A 23,516-nucleotide genomic window follows, 5' to 3' on the forward strand; every position below is an offset into this window, starting at 1 on the left:
TTGTGATTATTATTATGATTATTATTATTATTATTATTATTATTATTATTATTATTATTATTATTATTATGTGTGCATGTACCCATGAAGTCCAGAAACAGGTATTGGATCCCATAGAACTTAAGTTGCAATACTCTCTGCACTGGATGCTGGGATCTGAACTCAGATATTCCAACGAATAGCAGCAACACTCAGCAGCAACTGCGGACACATTTCTCCAGCCCTTTTTCCTGTTTTATACTTTATCTAAGTTGCAAGATTAATACAAAGAATCTCCATCTATTCTTTACCCAGAGGGTTTGCATGGTAACGTTCCATCAGATCTACTGTATACGTCTCCCTTGCTCTTTCTAGTTCTATCTAATCTTTGCTCTGAACAATTTTCAAGTTAGTTTTATACACAGTGCTATGGCATGTGGAGAGTTTGCAGATGAACTCTGTTGGGTACCTTGCTTATATCTTGTGAAGATGCCTCTCTCCCAGAGAGTAGGTAAGACTCAGGCTGAAGGGCTCTTTGAGATAAGTGTGAGCACTTCTATTTAAAGATGGTGCTTTTCATTAGACTCAGGGAAGCCTCAAGGATGGCTGAAGATTTCTGCACCTACACTTCATATTACCAATTAAACAGCAACCAGAAGTAGCCTGCCGCGCTTTGTGAGAAAAGAAAGGTACCTTGCCAAGGAAGGCAGATGTCCATCTGTCCCTTCTCCCACCTTCCACCGGACTCAGCTGGCAGTGCCAGGCACCTGTTCATCAACTTTCGTTTTTCTTTCAAGGCTTATCTCTGGAGATCCATGCTCCTGTGCATGAAGCATGTAGATGTATCTCTCTCCTGATGCTGGGCTTCCCCTGAGAGTTCTCTCCAAGTCTCTCAGTCTACATTTTTGCTTTTGTACTTGGTTTGGACTGCACATTTAATCCATTTGAGGAGCTTTTAAGAACTCCCAATGCTGAAGTTGCTGAGCTTTCCTACAAGCTTATGGTAAGGTAGTGAGACTCATATGACTCTCTTCACCCCCATCTGCCACATGACAGGGGCAGGATGCAGGATAACCATCACAGAGTGCCCGGTCCATGGCAGGCCCTCGTGCAAAGTGCATCGGCATTCCTGTTCTATAGTTACATAAACAGATGCAGAAGGTACTTATACTTCTTCAAGAAGCTTGTCAGGCAAGGAAGCTTAAATGCTGATAGCGCATCCCTATAATTCAAATGTAGCCCCTGGTCAAGATGTCTTGCAAGAATTTTCTGCACAGATTGAACCTTCTTCTGAAAATTGAGAGATATCCAAAAGTGCCCCAGTCAATCTTTATGATTTTTAGGGGGCTATAAATGATCAGGATGGAAGCAAGTGGTCCAGCTAAAAGGAAATCTGATGCACCTATATCCCTGCTTCAGCACCTTCTAAGGCAAACTGCTATCGCTATCATTGCTGCCTCACTTAGGCACTGATTCCTAAGCAAGTCATATGACAGGGACACACCTCGGAGCTCTACCGGGTGCTCAGTGCTCCCCAGGATGTACAAACTGAGCAGAACATAATGACATCATGCAGAAAGTGACAGCCAGCAGTGGTCAGGGGAACTACACATCTCCTCCTTGTAGGCAATAAGTAGGAAGTGTTTTAAAGTCACTAATTTCTGCTTTGATTTCACTTTCACAGTATCAAACTGTGGCTCCTGATGCTTTTCTGACATTACAGTCTCATTATTTCCCCAGCCCCTTCGCACTGCCCTGGACTCTGGGCTTCTAAACCTTTCATCTAAAAGCAACATTTCCTAGCAGAATTTATTGACTTATTTTTAGGAAGCAAAGACACATTTAAGCACTAATCTTCCTTTTTGATATTCTGAATGAAGTGACCTATGTCCCCCACAGGACACAGACGGAAGTTTTCCCACACCTTTATTAAGGAGCAGGGGGCCCAGGACTCTGCATGGACATGGCCAGACCACCGCACATCCCTGTATCACTTCCCTTGAGCTTTTCTAAACTTTAAATTTTCTTGACGTTTCTGTCAATAATGCTTTTGTAGATCTAAATTAAATCCCATTTGAATAATGAAATTTTGAATATTCTCAACTAAATAAAGCCCTAATTTCTCAACTCAGTGTGGGAATTAGCATCCTATACTCTTTACCTAAATAAATAAGAAATTGAGATGAAGTTATCAGAATACCAGTTACTGTCACATTGCCCTTAGGCAAGTCTTTCAGTATTAGTATAAAATCAAAATCAGTCTATATGCATGAATATAAACAAGCCTCATACTCAGGAAGGCGTGATGAAAATATTCATGAGGGTCCCAACTATTTGATGCCATGCCCGAAAGTAGATCAAGAAATAATTGTCAGAGAAATGGCTTAGGGGTTAAAAGCATTTACTACTCTTACAAAGAACCTATGTTGAGTTCCCAGCACCCACAACTGCCTGTAATTCCAATTCCTAGAGACATGCAGTCACATGGTATGCATAAACTCATACAGGCACATACACATAAGTAAAAATAATAAAGAGAAATCACTAACATACATTATAACATTACCAAATTCCTTGAGTGTTTAACAAAAAGAAATCTAATTCCATTTAACACTGGCATCTAAGATACTGTATTGCATAGAAACAGAGCTGAGGACAGTCGTTGCCTCTTAGGAATCTGGGGGCAAGGGATCACGGTTTCTGCACACCTTAGGACAAAGGAAACTTAGAGACTGTGCAGTCCATACTCCTAGATGACAACTGGGGACCTAAGACTGTGAACGGGAGGGTGCTGTTGCCGCTTAGCAGCGTCCTGCACTGTGACTTAGTATGAGCCCTCAAGAGTCTCATGCCCGAAGACTCTGTTGGCTCCAGCTGGATTCCAGAAACACTTCGCAACGCAGTCCATTGGCCTCTGTTAATACACTAATGTTTAATGCTCCATTAGGTAAGTCTCCCCTCCTGGAACCTCAGTGATTTCATACAGCAGAATGGTATTCCTAATCATAAGACTGGTGTCACCTGTACTAGTTGGCAGGTGACACTTGGCAGCATCATTTAGAGGCTTTCTTAGCATCCTTCCTTCATCCCCATCTGGTTCTTGGGCTTCACGTTGTTCTACAAAAGAAGAGTGGAAGGAAATGAAGAAAACACATTAAAGCCCATTAATCTCCTTCGTTCTATCAGCTGAAACTTGATCAAGTGGTCAAATCTTGCTCCAAGGGAGCCTGGGAAATATAGTCTACCTTTGCCACAAAATGTGGCGTGTACAAATTTTGATTATGAGTCTCTGTCTCAAGGGGCCAGTATTACAGACGTGTCAAAGGCCTTAGTCTTTATAACACAGAAATGGTCTCATTAAAAATTAATAATAATATAGTTTCAGCTATCTGATCCTTCCCCAGATAGAACCAGCATTTCTAGACAGGGCCAGTGTGATCACTGTGCCTGCCCTTTTGAAGGAGCCAGAGCTACATCTGGTGTTGGAGGCACACACGCATCTTTACTATTAGCCTTGTGTCTTGAACACATTACTTAGGCTCTTGGTCTCCTCTTCCTGATTGGAGGAAAGGGCAGAATGCATCTTAGACTTCTGTCGGAAACATCCTTCAGTTGTCCGTAAACATGCTTTAAGCACCTCCTCCATGAAAGCCCCCCACCCCCGTGGAAAAGTACTGGATAAGACAAAAGACAAGAAGCCAGACCAGAAGGGGAGGGTGGACAGCACTCGCCACCAGTGGAACCTAATGAATGCTAGCGCTGCCCATGATTCCTGAGCCCCCTCCCCCACTCTACAATTGCATGGATCATTTTCTTTTCAGCCCTATACTAAGAAGAGAGGCTTAGCCCTAGAGATTCTAGACAGAATAAGCTGTTTTTACCAATGTACCCATGAGATGGCGAGGCCAAGCAGAAAACATTTCAAATGTTCCTATTGTTTGAGAATGTTTATTATCCCCGTGGAGGATTCTAACTCGCAGACTTAAAACATGAAGATCCCAGCCGCAAACAAAAACTCCTTCAGTCTCAGCGGAACATCAAAGTGGAGAGTCCTCCTCCAGACCTTTACCTGGCTCTTCTCTCCCTGACAGATGAGTAAGGGTTTTCAGAGATGCTCCGTGGCTTCCTAGAAGACAGCAGCCAGGCTGCACCTACCCTCCTGCATGCCAGTAAGTCAGCAAGGGTGTGCAAGGTTAACAGCCCAGCAGCCCTCACATCTGGCCTCCTTGTCTCTCAGCCTTCACTGTCCTGTTCCCTGTGTTTCTCAATAGGATAGAAGACCTTTATGTTTGTTGGGTTGGTTGTCTTCCCGTTTCACTCTTGCTTTTGGTTTTTCTGATTTTTGTTCTCTCTTGTCTCTCTTTATTTATTTTTTATGTTAGACTCAGAATAGCAAGGAGGGTGAGGAAGCAGATAAGAAGGATAGCGCGTCTTTACCCAGAAAAAATATATACCGCCCTGATTCTAGTCTGCCCTACTCCAGTCTTTTTTATATGCCCCCTAACTCTTGCTGACCCCAAAAGCAACAAACAGGGGGGGCTAAGGACACAAACCTGAGGTCAGGGCCCAGCTGTGACCTTGGGTGAGCCACTTGTCCTTTCTCCCTGCTCAGCTTCTTCCTGTATGAACGGTAGATAGCTAAGATATGTCTGGGTATTGACAGGATAAACAAATGGAATGCTATACTCAGCACCGTGGCTGGTAAACAGGGAGCAGAAGTGACAAACATCTTCATCATGACCTAGCCACGTCCCTGTACACAGACCAAGGGAACTGATCCACCAAGGAAGATTAAGGAAACATGCAGCTCTCGCTTGACACAGCAGTGAGCAAGCATACCTAATGTGCCCCAGCCCCCATCCGCTCCCTGCCAGCCCACTCCATAGTCGAAGAAATAAAGGATTCCCACAACGTAGACGTGGGTATCCTTCCCAGGCCTGATCCTTGAGAGGTGTCCATGAATTCTGAAATTACTGTGTGATATTTGTGCTAAAATCACCCTGAACGCCTAGACTGAAGTGTCTATGAGCCTCTGTGGCCAGCTGCCACCGTACATCTGATTCCTCCGTGCCTCCTTCTGTGTGCCAGGATTTCTGTGTGCGGGTCTTTTTTTTTTTTTTTAAATTGAGCTCTACATTTTTCTCTGCTCCCCTCCCTTCCTCTCCCCTCCCCTTCAACCCTCTCCCAAGGTCCTCATGCTCCCAATTTACTCAGGAGATCTTGTCTTTTTCTACTTCCCATGTAGATTAGATCCATGTATGTCTCTCTTAGGGTCCTCGTTGTCTAGGAACTCTGGGATTGTGATTTGTGGGCTGGTTTTCTTTGCTTTATTTTTAAAAAACCACTTATGAGTGAGTACATGTGATAATTGTCTTTCTGTGTGTGGTTCTTATCCAGTCCTTTCTTGTAGAATTTAGGAACTTCTGATAGGCTGAGTTTGACTAACCTGTCTTCAGGCAGGACAGCTTGTCTCTGGTGGGGTCACTCTTTTCCAAATGATATTACCGTGTACGAGAACAGACAAGATAGACAACGAAACACACTTTACAGCTTTTATTAATAAAGAGAAAAAGAAAGACACGGTGCATATAGGAAGGAAGAGCGTGCAGTGGGCATGTCTGCGGTTTTAAAGGTTGTTCAGCGCATGCGTATAAGGGCTTAAATAGCCACGTCACACATACGCATAGATTATGTAGGCAGGAAGGCCCTAGGGTGACTAGGCAATTTGCCTCAATGCTAATGGCGCATGTACACTGTGGGACCCTGGAAATGCTAGTACCTAGGGTGACTAACAATTTTGCCTGAATGCTGACATGGGTCCCCGGATGTGATAGAAAGGACAACACCAAGCATACAGTGTCAAGTTTGTTTCCTTTGATAACATCTTGGTTGAAGCCCAGATTTCCAAGATTAAGAAGGGTTTCTTTTTTGCTTCCTGGTCCTGTCAAGCCTCAGATCGTCTCAAGAGTGTTTCATGTGCCACAAATAAAGGGCAAGAGGACTAAGCACAGCTTGGCAAGAGGACAGGCCCTGGCCAGAAACCAGTCAACCACTGATAATTCCATCTACCCATTTGCTAATCAGTTTCTCTCCTCCTGTTCATCTGCCTCCTGCACCTCCTCCTGAAGCTCCTTCGGCTCTTCCTGTCCTTGCTCCACCCCCTCCTGATGCTCCTCCCCTCTTCCTGTCTTTGCTCCACCCCCTCCTGATGCTCCTCTTCTTGTTCTTGCTCCTCCCCCTCCTAATGCTCCTCGTCCTATTCTTGCTCCCCCTCTTCCTGATTCTTCCTGCTCTTCCTTGTCCTCCTCCTCCTTCTGTTCCTTCTCCTTCCCTCCCCTCCCCACTCTGTTTGCCACGCTTACATCTTGTCACTCCCACCCTCCGCCCTCAATGTCCATGGTATAACATGGTGTTAGGAGTCCACCATTAGACTTGCCCCACCCCCTACCCTCCATCCTGCAACCTACTGGCATTCAGGCAAACACTTAGCCAGCCCAGGGGTCCTGGGACAGGACGCCACTATGTCATACATTGCATACATGGCTACATCATGCGTTGCGTGGCTATGTGCAGCTTTGTACGCATGTGCAAGCTTCCCCTTTTAAGCACGTTCCTTTACTGTTTTCTCATGGTGGACGGACACAGCCCCCTCTTCCCCCGCCCTTTCCTAATAAACTCCCACGTGGGTTGTTGAGCCCTGTGGTTCATTCCTCACCACGGCAGCTGCAACCAAACAACACAGGGGCTTCTCGAACATTCTCAGCTTGTAAGGCCTTTTCATGCGGCACCTGAGGAAGGGCTGCCATCTTCTCAAACCTCCAAGTCGGCGCCTGCAATGAGAGGAAATGACAATGGAGTTTACTAAGGGCGCTGGACATGCCCTGTACTTATTCTTCAGCTGCTGGAAAGTAATGTGATCAATACCGCATGCTTATGGGAAAAGGGCATTCGTGATTTTAGTTCACTGACACCATGCCCAAATTGTATCTATGTAAATTAAACATTTTAAAAAGAGAAATCTCTTGTATAAGTTTCTCCATATTTTCTATCCATTCAAATTAAGTGGCCAGATTATTATGACGTCTTCACTAAAAGTCCCATACTTTTGTTACATCACAAAAATCACTATATTGATTAAAGTACAAGCGTTTCCACTAGCATCAAACCTATCGGCTATTCACACTTCTGTGCACATTAATTCCACGAGTCTCCTGTCTCAAATTAGGGCACGTCAATTGGTGGAGATGAACCCTTAGCAGAAATAGGCCAGAAACTCCAGTGCCAGACGCCAGGTCAGAGTAAAGGTATTTTAAGTTAGAACAGTAGAAACCCAGTCATATCTCAGCTTTGCCTAGGGTTTCTCTTCCTTCCTGGCCTGTCCACCCTAATTATCAATACACACAGACACCACCATCCTAGTTATGATTCCACTGTCTCCAAACACCACAAATGATTTCTAGGGGGTCAAAAGCTGGATAAGAGAAGCAGAAGAGGTGGTTCAGTAGTTAAAAGCACTGACTTCTCTCCCAGAGGACCTGGGTTCATTTCCTAGCACCCACATGGCAGCTCGCAACTGTCTATAACTCAAGTTCCAGGGGACCCGACATCCATGGAAAAACATCAATGAATATAAAATAATTAAAAAAAACTGGATAGGAACCTACCAAGAGGCATTCCCATGGGCACATGGGAACTTATGTCTCTATGCCTCTTTTTGAGCTGATGTGTTGGAATTCACCAAATGTTCATACAGGGACGTCCTTCCAGAAAGGCATTTTATTCTGGGGTGGCATCAGCATTCAGGAGTTTCTTCTTCTTCCCCATCTTCTCATCCTTCAGGCAAATGTATCCTAGAACGAAGGCCACTGGGATCAGGCTTCCAGGCTGCCCAGCCAGTTTGAGTCGTAGGGCAACACATCATCCTGAATGTGTAGGAAAAGCATGCCACAGTGAGATCAGGGTGCTTTAGTGACACTGTGTTGATTGTTCCATTCTCTCTGCGACACATGGGCATGCGCCAGAGAAACAATGGGGTGTTACTAAAGGACAGGACTCTGTTCTTCCAGCTACTATCTGGGCAGAAGTATCTCAGGCTAGAATTTCATAAAGCCGGAAATATTTGTTACCTTAATATTTGTGGTCTTGTGGTTTCTAATTTTATTATTTATTTGATTTTGTGCATGCGCGTGGGCTCATATACCGTGGTGCACTTGTAGGAATCAGGGGATAACGGCCAAGAACTGGTTCCTTCCTTCCACCTTACAGGAATCTTAAACTTTAGCACGTTGTTTTCTTTGTAGCTTTGCCTTGAACTCCCAGTCCTCAGGCTTTTCAGATGTCTAGGCACCAGTAGTCTCATCAGTAGATGCTGGAGTTAGAAGCCTGTTCATCAGACAGTACGTGCTTAATACATATCTGAAGAACGGCCCCTGACTTCAATCTGGCATACAGAGTGTGCTTTTATGTAGTCAGTACGTATAGACTATCCAAATGTGGAATCTTCATACATGTTTATCAAGGGCTTTGAGCATCTTCTCTGAAGAGGCGTTCCCTTAGGAAATGACTGCCCCTCTTTCAAAGTGATAGTCCTATTAAGAGCCACCTTGTTTTAATTAAAGGCAGGTCCCATTTGCCATCTGTCCTCTGCCCCATCTGGAGAAGGAATCCAGGCACTGTTCTGATTCTTGCTGCCTCGCCTATGGAAGGTCACGAGGAGGCAGGTGGAGAAGGCGGCTTGCAGGTGTTGTTCGTCCTTGGGCACCTCTCTAGTGCGCTTACAGTAGTACTGCACAGCTAACACCTGACTGCCACGTCCAGTCATGTAAGGCCTGCAGTGAGCGTCACTCTCATTGTCCTGAACACGGAATGAAATCATCCTTTTGTCAAACCTAAATTATTGTCAAGTTTCCTAAAACCCCAAATGAGGAATTCAAAAGCAAATCAGTGCCTCGTTCTCTTGGTTCCTTGGTTGTTTTTGCTTGCTTGCTTGCTTGCTTGCTTGCTTGCTTGCTTGCTTGCTTGCTTGCTTGCTTGCTTACTTGTTTCCCAAGCTTTTAGCCACTTGGAGGCAGAACCACTGCAAACACTGAACTTTCAGATGCAGAACCAAATTAGTCCTGCTTTGTGTGGAAACTTCTGGGACCAGAGGCCATATTGTTACTATGCAATTTCGAAATCATCAGTTCAGACAGTTACTCTCTCACAGGTTGTGTGATGCTGGAGCAGGTCCCCAGGTGACACATACCTTAGACACTTTCCACCCCTTGTGGGTTGACAGACCCTAAGGCACACCTAGGCCTCACTGAGAGGAAGCTGATTGCAAGGGACCCCTCTCTGGCTCCAGGCTCTATTTTAAGTCATTGCAAAGTTGAAGACAAAACTAAAAAGATATGAAGAAGGCAGGAAACCTGCCTGCTATTCCTCCTGTTCTGGCACCGTGGCAGCATCGCAGAATGGGGAAGCACCAAGCAGTTCTTCCCATCCGCAGCCATAAACGCTCGGTTCATAGCCCCAGCTGGCTTTGACCTCCTCGCCCTTTTGACTCCATCTCTCCATCTCTCGAGGATGGAATTGCAGGTCCATGCCACCACACCAGTCATCTCCCTTCTGTCTCCATAGTTGGGACAGGACCCATGAAGGCAGGTGCTAAACCAGCTTACCCTAGGGGACATTAGATACGCAGAGGTATTTGTATCTCGCTACCACGGTCCATTTCATCAAATGTATTTTGATGCATCCCGTAGTATTTGGAGGAATTGGAAGGTTCTCCCCAAGTCTCTCCTCCCCAAAGCCCTCGGATTACTGCTCGCCAGCTATCAAGGGGACTAAGGCAGATGTGCCTGATGTCTGGGAGCTGCTGAGCCACACAGGAGCAAAGCCCAAACTTCCCCAGGTCAAACTGGCCCCAAAGGAAGGAAATCATTTCACTGACATGGATCCTGGCTGTTTTTAAGGCAAATTATAGTGAGAGTCAGTGAAAACCCAAAGCAGGGACAGTTTATAGAACTGTCAAAGCATTAACACATGCATGTGTGTAAAGACAAAAACATCTTATACAACTGTTACATAGTTAAAATGTGTGTGTGTGTGTGTGTGAAAAAGATAACAGCTTATAGACCTACCTATTATGCAATTGAAACGTGGCTGTGTGTGAAGACAGCTTATAGAATTATCTGTTATCAGGTAATGTGTGTATGTAGAGACAAAGACAGCTTATAGACCTATCTGTTATACAATTAAGATGGGTGTGTGTAAAAAGCTTATAGAATTATGTTATCAGAAAGTGTGTGTGTATAAAGACAAAGAAAGCTTATAAAGCTATCTGTTATACAGTGTGTGCATATGTGTGTGTGTAAAGACAAAGACAGCTTATCAAGCTATCTGTTATACAATTAACATGCATGTGTAAAGACAATGATATCTTATAAAATTATCTGTTGTCAGCTAATGTGTGTGTAAAGATTTTATATTTATACTTTATAGTTACGTGTTTTAACAGTTTTGTATTTACTTGTTTGTTTAGCATGTGCATGAGCATGTATGTTTAGGGGTGCAGAGCATGTTCGTGCCCCTTGTGAATATATATGGAGGACAACTTGCAGGATTCTCTTCTTGTAGCCTGTGGTCCCCAGGGTTGAGCTCAGCTCATTTGACCAGCCCTGCACCATATATAGTCTGTCCATGTTTTTACCCCTAGCATGTAATACATAAAAATAATGCCTGTGCTTCACTGCTGCCCAGTGTGCTCCTCTTACTGTGGGAAATAAAAAATTGGTCTGCTCACCCAAGAGTACAAATTTGCCTTTTATTTGAAAAATCCTAAGTCTCAAAGTTTGTGATTTATCTGTAAATTATACCCTACTCCTAGTTCCCAAGGTTAAAATAGATGCACATTCATTTCCTCCTTTTGAAAAAGATATTTCACATTTGGGAACATAAAACAGGGCCAGTCTGCAATGTGGGTTCAGACTGTCAACAAGAATAAAATCTATGCTCTAAACAAGAGCACAAGAGAAACCCAACCCTGCAGTCAGCAAACATCTGCCCCTTGCGGGAACTTGGGAGGTTCTTGAATAGGAAGGTTCCTGCAGCAAAGGGAGCCTTTCTAATCCACTAAATAGAAGCCCCGTGGTCTTCGGTGTGGTTGCCCCAAAGTCTGAGTCATCTAACCTGAGAATTGGCTGCTCGAATCCGGTATGAATTATGGAAAAGCCGGCAGCCACTCCTGAGGAGGGGCTGGTGTGTCCTCCAGGAAGTGTGTTTTGTCTGCTTTCAGAGCCTCTGATCAGTGCGCGCACTCAGCTGCTTCCAAAGCCTCTGGTCAGTGCGCGCACTCAGCTGCTTCTAGTTAAGGCACTCTGGGGTGCTACTGTGAGCCTAGTCACATCCATGTTGCCTTTCCAATGAAGGCGGTTTGGCCACCTCTAAACACACCTTTTATCGTTTTGTTTTTTAGTTTTATTTCATACTGTGTGTTAGAAATAGATTAAGACATCCATGTAAATGCCCAAAACACATTTTTGTTTTGTTTTTTAATGTCGGTTACTTTCCCTTTCCGGGAAACTATGCTTGCAGTTGCTGGCTTCGGAGTAGTTATTGGAGGTCTTTATACCCTCCATGATTATTTTCCCTGAGGCTGCCAATCGACCCTTTTACAGAATCTGTAGCCAAAACAGGGGAGTGGGAGCCCCTATCCCCGAGAAAGATCTGTCTCTCAAGGGCTCCCGTCTCACCGACAATGCATCGGGAGTCCCTGAGTGTGAAACGGGTTAATAGCTCTGTGACAGGAAGCTCAAATTCCCATGTCCACCTGGAGAAAGACGCCCAGGCTCAATTAGAGAGAAATTAATAGGCAGGTGCTGGCAAGACAGACACATGGCAATGGGCGCAAGGCTGCCAGCCTGCGCGAAGACTTGGTTTTACTGAGCAAGAGCCTCACAGCCAAAATCTTGGGGGAGAGAGGCATTAAAGCTGCGCCTGAGATGGGCACACCCTAGTCGGAGCATCTTGAACATGTCACTGTCACCCTGGCCTTCCATCTGTCCATCCCTTCATCCCACACATAAACAAATGCTCTCAGTGAGGTTGCTTCTTTTTAAATTTTCGGTGATTTTCTTCCTGGCTCCTTTTCATCATTTTGGAGGCCTCTGCTCTAGATCTTGAACTGACCGCAGAGACTTAGCCCTTGGAGCTGGAAGGATGTGAAGAAAGAGAGGTTTAGTGGAAGCCATGTGGGGACTAGGAAAAGATAAGCATCAGCAAGGCATAGCAAAGGCAGGGGGTTCTTTCACTACTGTTTCCCTCCAAGCTACAGACAGGAGAAGATGTGGGAAGCTGTGGGCCTTGGATTGATTCTAATCAGGCAATGGGAATTCATTCATGCACCCAGCTCCAGGCTAGATAGGCAAGCCAAAGTCCCAGGAGCTCAGGAACCCACACAAGAGAATTCCTTGTAATAATACATTCTAAACAGAAACGCAGGAATCAGCAGACTTCCTACTTGCTGTGTGTGCTTGTTTACTGGTTTGTTGCAGGGAGCGGCTTGTTCATCCCAGCCATCAAGAACCAAAATAACTACACAGAAACTATTAATTAAATCACTGCTTGGCCCATTAGCTCTAGCTTCTTATTGGCTAACTCTTTTTTTTAATTTATTTATTTATTAAAGATTTCTGTCTCTTCCCCGCCACTGCCTCCCATTTCCCTCCCCCTCCCTCAATCAAGTCCCCCTCCCTCATCAGCCCAAAGAGCGATCAGGGTTCCCTGGCCTGTGGGAAGTCCAAGGACCACCCACCTCCATCCAGGTCTAGTAAGGTAAGCATCCAAACTGCCTAGGCTCCCACAAAGTACTGGCTAACTCTTACATCTTAATTTAACCCATTTCTATTAATCTGTGCATCGCTATGTGACAGTGGGTTACCAGCAAAATTTCAGCACACTATCTCGGCTGGCTCCATGGCATCTCTCTGACTCTGCCTTCTTCTTTCCAGCATTCAGTTCCATCTTCCCCGCCTACCTAAGTTCTGCCCTATCAACAGGCCAAGGCAGTTTCTTTTTTCATTAATGGTAATCACAGCACACAGAGGGAACTCCCACATCACTGGTTGAGACGAGATCTAGTTGGTCTGGTTTCTTGGTACAGATGTTTACGTTAGATGAGGTGATGGGTGCATACAGGTACTCCTGTAATAACCAAACTTGTGCTTTATTGGTTTGCCAAATAGTAAATATTTGGTGATTATTTTAACATTTTTATTTTATGCGCGTTGATTTCATGTGCACTGATGCAGCGTGCCTGCATGTCTGTCCCTGTGAGAGTATCAGATCCCCAAGCCAGGCAGACCCACTTCATATGGATCCCAAAACCCCAAAAAACACCAGAACCTTCCAATGGCCTGCCTACTCAACCCAGATGGAGCTGACTGACAGATGCACCTTAAGCAGCCTTGCCCTGGTGTCCCCTGTGGACATCTTCCCCAGACACAGGTCTAGGTAGCGGCCAATGAGCTAAGCCTGTGCTTTAGGTAGTGTTATGGAAGACGGATGCCAAGAATGGAGCCATCTTGATGACCCAGATGCCTTCACGTCTCAGGTTTCCCAGAGTTGTTTGAGTCTTCATAGTTGCATCTGTTCATGGTCCAGCTGTCTTGTTCCAGAGCTTTGACACTCCTCGGTGAGGCTGACTGCCCTGTGTCGAGCATATTATAGCGCAGTGACTATGAACTGCTGGGTTAGAGAAGCATATCTACTCCGTTCAACCTCAAGGGTATTTAGAGCTCTCTTGGTTATGTTCAGCTATTTCCTATTTGTATGGGGTGATGTCATGTTAAGGCTGACAGATGGGGTCGTGGGGTAGAATCCAGTCAGAGGAGACGAGCATGTGCCATTGGCATAATCACAGGGGGCACAGCAAGGTGTTGCCTTGCCTAGAAGAGTCATCAGCAAGTACTGTGGATATTCGAGAAAGAGACGCAAAGATGTGGAACAGTCTGCCCCAAATCACATCCCATATATGACAAAGCCAGAGTGTGACCTTTGACCAGCAGAGGCCCACAATCCTCTACTGTCAGCAGCTTTCCTTTTCACTGGCCGTCCTGGGCAGTTGAAGATCACGTGAGTCTCTCTGAGTAGTACCCCATTGTGTAGATGTACCACATTTTCCTTATCCATTCTCCAGTTGGGGGGCATCTAGGTCTTTCCCAGGTTCTGACTATTATGAGTAATGCTGCTACGAACATAGCTGAACACATGTCCTTCTGGTATGATTGAACATTCTTTGGGTATATGCTCAAAAGTGGTACTGCCGGGTCTTGAGAGAGATTGATTCCTAATTTTCTGAGACATCATTGTACTGATTTCCAAAGTGGCTGTACAAATTTACACTCCCACCAACAATGGAGGAGCATTCCCCTTACCCCACATCCTCTCCAGCATAAGCTGTCATCAGTATTTTTTATCTTGGCCATTCTGACAGGTGTGAGATACTACTCAGCAGTAAAAATAATAATAATAATAATAATGACTTCTTAAAATTTGCAAGCAAATGGACAGAACTAGAAAAAACACACTGAGTGAAGTAACCCAGACCCAGAAAGACAAATATAGTATGTATTCACTCGTTAGTGGATATTAGCCTACAGGCCACAATCCCAGAGAACCTAGACAACGAAGAGGACCGTAAGAGAGACATACGTGGATCCACTTGGGAGGAGAAAAAGACAAGATCTCCTGAGTAAATTGGGAGCAAGGGGGTCAGGGGGAGTGTAGAAGAGGGGAGGGGAGGAAGGAGGGAGAGGGGGAAAATACTTGGCTCAATAAAAACAATAAAAAGGGGGCCTAAGTGATGAGTCCCCTGAGATAGCCCAACAGCTTTGAATAAGAAGGAAGGAGTTTGCTGAGGAAAGACTTTCTCTTTGCAAAGCATTGTGGTTTGGATATGAAATGTCCCTCTCCTGGGTGTGTTTGAACACCTGATCCCCCGCTGGTGGTGCTGCTTTGGAAGGCTGTAGCAACTTTAGCAAATGGAGTCTCATTGGAAGAAGTCGATCACTGCAGATAGTTCCTGAAGGTTTCTAGCCTGCCTCTACTTCCATCCATCCTATGCATCCTCAGGATGCAGGGTGGCCAGCCACCTCCCAGGCCTGCCGCCATGTCTGTACCACAGTGGACTGTATGTCTGGGGCATGCAACAACTTTCCTACCTGGAGTTGTTTTCAGGCAGGTAATTTTATCACAGAAACTAGGCAAACAACCAGTACCCAACTTGTCAGGGAGGGGCATTAAGTAGCACTTAGGTCATTATACTAGACCGTGTGTATTACAGCAGCATCAAAAATAAGGGCATTATACACAGGTATGTAAATGGGATCGCGGATAGAAGGTAGCAAATGGAACAAGGGGTGAGAAGAAAGGGTCAGGGAAGTCAAGATGGTGGGAAAGTACTTCAACTAATCTTAGAAAGAGATCTACTTCAAGGCTGTGTAAGAGTCAAGCTCCGCCTTCACCACTGTTATCTGAGCCCCAAAACTTATAATGGTAGAGGGCCTCTTCATCACAGTGTCTCTCGTGATGTCTCTGGTAGCAGCTAGAAATCTGGTCTTCGAAACAAAGCTTGGGCTACAGCCCCATGCACTTCAGGCGTTATCCTTAAACCACTGTTGACTGAGTTTTCTGTCCTGCCCAGTTCCCATAGTCGTTAAGTCCCAAAGAAATCACACAGAGGTCTACATTAATTATAAACTGATTGACCTAGTATCTCAGGCTTCTTACTAACTCTTATAACTTTTATTAGCCCATAATTCTTGTCTGTGTTTGCCACGTGGCTTGGTACTTTTTTCGACAAGGCAGTTATATCTTGCATCCTCTGCATCTGGGTGACAACTACAGACTGAAACTTCCCTCTTCCCAGAATTCTCATTGCCCCACCTCTACTTCCTGCCCAGTTGCCCCACCTGTACTTCCTGCCTGGCTACTGGCCAATCAGCGTTTATTAAACAAGTACAAGAAACAAATCTTTACAGGGAAAAACCATTGTCCTACAGCAAACCACCACTTCTGTTGGGTGATGGTTGGTCTCAGATTCGCCCTTACTTACATGGTGCCATGATGTCATTGACCCAGCTGCTCTTTTCCAGGGATGAACTTTGAAAGTCAAGCTTAGTTGAGGTTAGGAGCATAATGGAAGGGCAAGAAGATGATTGGGTTGCAGAAATGAATGGCTTTTAACTCATCGGGCACTGTTTCAAGGGCCCTGACAAGTTGAATGTGTTTCTTCCTTGATGGAATCCTTTTTTGCAAAATAGCAAAAGTTAAGAAGTAGGGATTGTTGGAGAATGTAAATCCCTGGTGATGGTTTTGGGGTCCCTAGTCTCTCTGGGTGCCTATTTTTCTGCCATTTGACAACTATGAAGCTCCTGTAGCACAAACTCCTGCTGCCATGATATTCTACCTAAACTGCAAGAACAGAATCATGGAACCCAGAGGACACAGGCAAGACTTTATGTATTCACTCAATACTGAGTTCTTAAATAGGATACAACCACATCTCCGAATTTACAAAAGTATCCTTTTTCCCTTTCTCCATTCTTTCCTCCTTCTTTCCTTTCTTTTTTCTTCTGCTTTTCTTTTCTCTTGTCTAATAAACTTCTCTTTTGGAGATACCAGAAATATGAAGGAAGAAGCATTCTTTGAAAGAATTCAAGAGTAAGCTGGGGTTTCTAAGCTTGAAAACAGTTTTAGCACAGCAACATAAGCCTGGCTTTAGAGTCAGGAGACCTGGGTATGGAGCCTGGCCCGTCATATATATCCTTGTCACTTTGTAGTCTTGGTGCCTGCTTATGTGATCCAGGCTCACATCCCTCCTGGCTAAGTTTATCAAGCACCTTACCATGTGTGAAGATCTTCCCTTGGGGCTCAACACAAGCAGGGACCCTGGCAATGCTGTCTCTGCTCCCATAGTGTTTGTCCTAGGGCAGACAAGGAAGTTTTAGAGAATGAAATAAGATCTTAAATAGAAAATGGTTGGAGAACTGGTCAGGAAAGTTCAGTAGTGTCTCTGTGAAAGGAACTGGCTATAGAAGAATTGGCAAGGGGCTTGCAGGCCTAGTGAAGAACTTTTGCAAAGACTCTGAAGAGCAGGGTTCCTATGTTAGCTTCTGTGGCTGGAGGATAAAATACACCAAGAAGCAAGGTCATGGATGAGTAAATCAGCATGAGGGGCCATGACAGGAAAGGTGGGGAGCGGTCCTGGGGGCTCGAGCACCACAGAAAGGTGGTCAAGAGCACTTACTCCTCTCTACCAGAGCCCCTAGTTGGGTTCCAGCAGCAGTGTCAGGCAGCTCCTAACTGCCAGTAACTCTGGCTCCAGGTAATCGGATGCCCTCTGGCCTCCATGTTTACCCTCACACGTGTGAAACACCCCCACACTTGGCGTGCCCCTACACATGGCACACCTCCTATACCCACACACTCAAACACATTAAAGTAAAAATAAATCATAGAAAAATAAACCAGTAGTCTGATATTCCCAGAGCAGTTCCACACACCTGGGGTTTTCAGATCACGTTGTTTGTGTACACCATCTGACACTGCTGGCCTCTTAATACAGCTAAAAACTTTCAGAACGAATAATAGGAAATCCCAGCTACTCAGATGACCCTTCTTGGTCATCATCTTGATTCCTTTACTTTATTCCTTTCTAAGATATCAACTGCCTTTTGTGTCCTGAAGTACTTGAATATTTTAGTAAAATTTCCCTTCCTTGACAGACAGATTGATTTTTCTATCAGCTTCAGTACAGTGTCCAGAGAAAGGATGAAGGTGGTTAAGCTATCAAGGTCTGTGTTCTTTTCTCTTTTGCTAAAGACCATGTGGGTCAGTATTATGACACTCAAGCCATTAGATGACAGTCATGAAATGCAGACTCCATGGTTGTGTCTAAACTCCCTTGAGACAACCAGGTCCATGTTGCTCCAGTGTTAGTTCACATGTCCCATATAGTTGCTATCTTTTATTCCATCTATTAATTTGTACCATAACTGACCAATTAAATTGGTTAACTCTTTTGTGTAGCAGTTCATGTTAAAAGCCAGATATCAATTAAGAACAAACGCCTTAGATCGTGTGAATAATAAGATATTATTTTTAGGATACAGGTGTCCTTATGAATGCTAAACAAAGAACTGACCCCTCCCTTTTTTGAGACAGAGTCTCATGCAGGCCTGGTTGGCCTCTAACTCTCTGTGTAGCCAAGGATGGCCTTTATTGTTGGCATCCTGATTCTCTTGCCTCCATCTTGCTGAGATATGTGTTACTATATCTAGTAATTGTGGTTCTAGGAATTGAACCCAGGTTTTTTTGTGTGTGCTAGATACACACTCTACCAACTGAGTTACATCCCTAGGCTTTTAAAAAAAACAACTGATTTCTACCACTATGTGCAGAATGTTCCAGATAATGCTCAAAATCATCTCTTTGAGTAAATATTTACTTGCATCCAATCCCTGCAGTCTTCAAGACAATATCCAGCCAGTGCCCAATGTCCAGGGCTTTGCTCAGTAGACCGAACAGTAGCTGAGGGCTTTGTGAATGATAACACAAGTCTTCTCTACCTGGTTTCCTTTCTGCTGCTGTACAAAAAAAAAAAGGACCAAAGGCATCTTAGGGGACAAAAGAGTCTATCATACCTCACATTTCCAGGCTATCGTCTATTATTGAGGGAAACTCAAACAGAAACAATGGAGGGGATGCTGCTTGCTGGCCCGCCAACTGGCTCATGCTCAACTGGTTTCTTATATAGCATGGCTGCCTCCCTAGAGACAGTGATGCCCACAGTGAGCTCCCACATCAGTCATCGAGCAACACAATCTCACAGTCCTGGCTACCAACCAGTTTGAAAAAGGCATTTCTTTGTTGAGATTCCTTCTTCCCAAGTGACACTAGGTTGTGTCAACTTGACAATACAAACTAAGTGAAGCGTTGAGGCTGTGTAAAACATTAGATTTTGAGAGAGTATATGATTTATTCCCAAAATGCCAATAATTTGTTTTATTACCTTAAATTTATCACGGTCCTTTGGATCTCAGGCTCTGTTGGACATCTCAGTCACCCGAAGAACTTAGCAGATTTGTGCGTGCTGAGACCCTGGCCTAGTTTAAAAAGTCAGGTCTTCAAAGCTGTGATTTGCTCCTGTGGGGATTCTGACAGGTGCCAAGGGTTGGAAGTCACTGACTGCCTCTTTCGAATGCTAATTCCTCTAAAAAGGAATAATCTATTGCCATGAACTTTGGGGGAGTGAACGGGTATGGTCGCAGGATATAGTAATAGAAAAATAATCTCAGAGACATTTTGCCAGCTGTATATATATATATATATATATATATATATATATATATATATATATATATATATAGAACTTGTATTCCTCATCATTGAACACGCACCCAATAAAGAGAATTTATTGACCTGGCACTGTGGGTGTCCCATCTTCCCTTGAGAATGGAGTAAGAATTGCATGTACTCCCCTGCTATGGAGTGGATAAGAATCAGGTATTCTCTTTAGGGAAATTCCTATTGCATTTTCCCATGACCCAGCCAGGGTTTCTCAGTCTCCAGTTTTCCCAGCAGTGTGTATCCCATAAACCTGCCAATTAAGCAACTGAATATCATTATTTCTAATGTAATTGCAGACTGCAATTATGAACTTGTAAATGCACTGTGAATGGAGCCCTTTACCCCAACCATCTCAAGTGTTTTCTTAGGGGAGTGGAAGGCAATCCTATCGCTTACCTTGCCCCAAACATAGCCAGCCTCGCTAGAAGAAACCCCCTCTTTCTGGCCCAAAGGACATGCAGAACAAGCTCTAATGGGCTCTGCTTTGACCCAGAGTTGGATGCACAGCCCTTAGACATCTTTCACCTGAGACCCAGATTCAACAAGGAGTAGCAACCGCCCAATTTCTGCAGTTTTTTCATAGGGCTGGGAAATTGCCACCAACTTTTAGAAATCAGTGCAAAAAGATCATACATCAGAAGCCTCACAGAACCCTCCGAGAAATTTACCGTTCTTTAAGTTGAGCTTTACAGGGTACCACTTGCTAGGGAATTTACTCTCTGAAACTCAAGTGTGGGTAGCAGAACCACGCGTGGGTGAGCCTGCTTGAGTCTGTGGGAGTAAAGGGAGTCTCTCCGGCCCATGATTAGCCTTTGTGTTCAGACACTTAGTAATGAGTTCACAGGAAACTTAACCCCTCGTGATAACAGGTTTCTGAGTGGACTCTACCCAGATGTCTAGTTTGAAATGCAGTACAGTCTCAGAGATCTCCGCCTATTTTTTCCCTTTCAATGGGCAGTGAGAATAAATGCCTGTAATTGCACCAGTGGTAGGCATGCGTGAAAAGTGGAAGGGTTGATCATAACACCTTACAAACCCTGAGAAGAAAGCACCGTGTTTGTTTAATCTGCCCAATGTGATGGCTTGCGCAGTCCTAAGCATGGAGAATTCTCTGCGCCAGTACAATTCAAAACCCAGCACACGGTGGGATTCTCCTACAGGACGCACTGCAAGCCAGAGTGCTTCCATTTACTGTGCCGGGGGGCTGAAGAGACAGCTGAGCAGTTCAGAGTGCTCCCTCCTGCTCTTCCCAAAGACACAAGTTTGGTTCCCAGCACCCACATCAGGCACCTCACAGCTCCCTCTCTAAGTCTGCTAAGGTCTTTTGAGGCCATTTACATGCACGCTCGCCTCTCTCTCCCTCTCTCTCTCTCTCTCTCTCTCTCTCTCTCTCTCTCTGTCAGAAAACTAAAATAAATCCATAAATCTTTTTCAAAAAAAAGAAGGAAGGAAGGAAGGAAGGAAGGAAGGAAGGAAGGAAGGAAGGAAGGAAGGAAGGAAGGAAGGAAGGAGGAAGGAAGGCCTGTTCAGGTTTCTACACCATGGATTGGAAGTTTGAACGTGCATGTGTGCGTGGGTCTGAGAACATGAGGCTCAGAATGGGGACCATAACTTCAAAAGTGACTCTGACAGCTGACGCTTCCAGATAAAGCATCCACCCAGGCAGCCTCAGCTTAAGGTTCTGGTAGCTTCTGGGAGAGTGTTGCTCTTTTATTAAACAACTGGAACCGTCACTGGAAATCCCCTGTGCCAAAGCACAAGCTAGGGTGGATTGGTCTCTGTAAGCACCAGGGATTCAACTGTGGTCTTTTGGTTTCAGCATAAAAGAAAACTCACCCAGTAAGGATGTACCCCAGTGAGGCAACACTAGTCTGGTGTGTATACCTGTTTGTGTTTGTGTGTGTGTGTGTGTGTGTAGGTGTGGTATGCATGCATGTGAGTGTATGTGGGTGGTATGTGGGTGACTATGTGTGTATATGTGAGTGATTGTATGTGGTGTGCATGTGAGTGTGTGAGTGTATGGTATGTATCTGTGATGTGTGCATGTATAGCATGTGTGTGTGAGTAGTGTGTGGTGTGCATATGAGTGTGTGTGAATGTGTATGTGTGTGAGTGTGTGGTCTGTATATTTGGTGTGTGCATTGTAGTGTGTGTGTGGTATGTGCATTGTAGTGTATGTGTGTGTGAGAAGTGTGTAGTGTGTGGTATGTGCATGTGAGTGTGTGTGTGGTGTATGCATGTGTGTGTGCATGTGAGTGTGTGTGTGGTATATGCATATGAGTGTGTGAGTGTGTATTGTGTGCATGTGTAGTGTGTGTGAGAGAGAGAGTAGCGTGTGGTGTGTGCATGTGTAATGTGTATGAGTGTGAGTAGTATGTGGTGTATGTGGTGTGCATGTGAGTGTGTGTGTGGTATGTGACATATGAGTGTGTATTCTTATTATTTTTGCCGTCTACTTTACCTTCCTATACAGTAGAGACACTGAATAAGGTGAAAATTGTCAGTAGAGAAGACACTTCTCAGTAAGAAATTTATTATATTATTCCATTTTTGCCCTTTCTAGAGAAAAGGTCTACAGCCCCCATAGACTGAACTCAAAAACAATACAACATTAGCGATCTGGTACCCAGCCTAAGAGATCAGGCCTATCCTTCTATCTGTAGGGCTCTGAATTTGCCACACACAGAAAGCATGACCTCCCCCCTTCTATGCGATTCCATGACCAGTTTGGGCCTCCATTAAAAAAATACAAAACTTCCATGTGAAATATCTGGATTTAGACTTGGGGGTTGTTGCTGTTTTGTGTTGAGTTTTGTTGTTGGTGGCTCCTTCCTGTTTCTTTAGCTTTGCCATCAGGGCAGAAAATGGTAAGAACAGCTTGTTGGTCTTGATATGTGGGCCATTCCAGTGTGCCCAGCTTAAGTGACACAATATCCCTCAGGTCAGTCTGTGATAAACCCCAAGTCAAACAAGGCTGCATCTGGGATGTGTCATATCCTAAGGATCTGACCTAAGGTCATGGCCAGCCCTGACTCTTAAAACCCCAAATAGTCACCTAAGCAGTGATATAAACTGGTTTCAGCTGGCTCTTGGGCCGCTACTGTAGTGCTGAGACTAGGAGAACCTTGCCATGGAGGAGCTGGAGAAATGGCGGGGAGGATCCGTTGGTTACTCCAACAGGCAATCCAGCTTCAGTGTGTCCAGGGCTAATGGCCTCAGCATGTCCTGACACCATAGTGGAGGTGCATGTGAACAGGGTCAGCCCGAAAGGACTGAGCAGGAACTGGCTTCCAAAACACAAAATCTCAACAAAACCTTGACAATTGCTACAGCCCATTGTCTCCTGTTTTCACTTCCCTCCCACCAGAAAATGGCCTTCCAGCCTGGGACAAACAGAAGCCCCGTCCAGAACGAGGACAGGACTGGAAGCTGGTAGGAATGTCCGAAGCCTGCCTGCACAGGAAGAGCCATGCAGAGAGGCGCGGCGCACTGAAGAACGAGCAGACATCCCCACACCTCATCCAGGCCACGTGGACGAGTTCTATATTCCATCTGGATCCCGAGGATGTGAACGATCCGAGCGTCTCCAGTGCCCAGACCTTCCAGAATGAAGAAAGGAAATGCAAAGGTAACCACTTCCTACCAGACCGTGGCCACACGGGCATCTCTTTCACGACTGTGTTCCTCCTTTATTTCTTCACCCACTTCCAGTCAGTGTGCTTCCCTGGCTAATCCTCCCTGATGTCTTCACCCTCTAATTTTCTTTTAAGCGTAAATAAACAAGTGGGGTCCAAAGACCAGCACTTCATGCCATACCCCAACACTGGGGGAAAAGGTCCTTTTTAGTTCTTTAAGGAGCAAACACGGTGTTAATTTGATCTTTAATTCTACTTGTATCTGAGTGGACACAGGCATTGCTGCATTCATAGCTGCTTGTTTTGTGGTGTGTGTCTGAGTATATGTATATTCATATGTTTCTTATCAATTACACCAGTAGCTAAAGGGATTTTTGATGCCTGCCTTTAACCTACATAGACGGTTCTTGCTTGCCAGGGAGATTTGAACATGTCTCGTGGTCAGTAAATCCTGTGCCCCTGTCCTGGAGAGAAGATTAGGGTGTTAGACGGTTGTCACCTCAAGAGGGACAC

The 23,516-nt window shown here is 44.9% G+C and overlaps 1 protein-coding gene across 2 annotated transcripts in view; it reads left to right on the forward strand.

Annotated features, from left to right (window-relative positions):
• Thrb (thyroid hormone receptor beta) overlaps positions 1-23,516 on the forward strand; it is a 337,187-nt gene that overhangs the window by 253,127 nt on the left and 60,544 nt on the right. For both annotated transcript variants that reach the window (XM_005348559.2, XM_026779793.1), the window contains exon 4: positions 22,736-22,996. In XM_005348559.2, the coding sequence (XP_005348616.1) occupies positions 22,736-22,996 (261 nt within the window). The remainder of the gene's footprint in view (positions 1-22,735; positions 22,997-23,516) is intronic.

This window comes from Microtus ochrogaster, chromosome 6, assembly GCF_000317375.1.
Source record: "Microtus ochrogaster isolate Prairie Vole_2 chromosome 6, MicOch1.0, whole genome shotgun sequence".
In the NCBI taxonomy this organism is placed as follows: Eukaryota; Metazoa; Chordata; class Mammalia; order Rodentia; family Cricetidae; genus Microtus; species Microtus ochrogaster.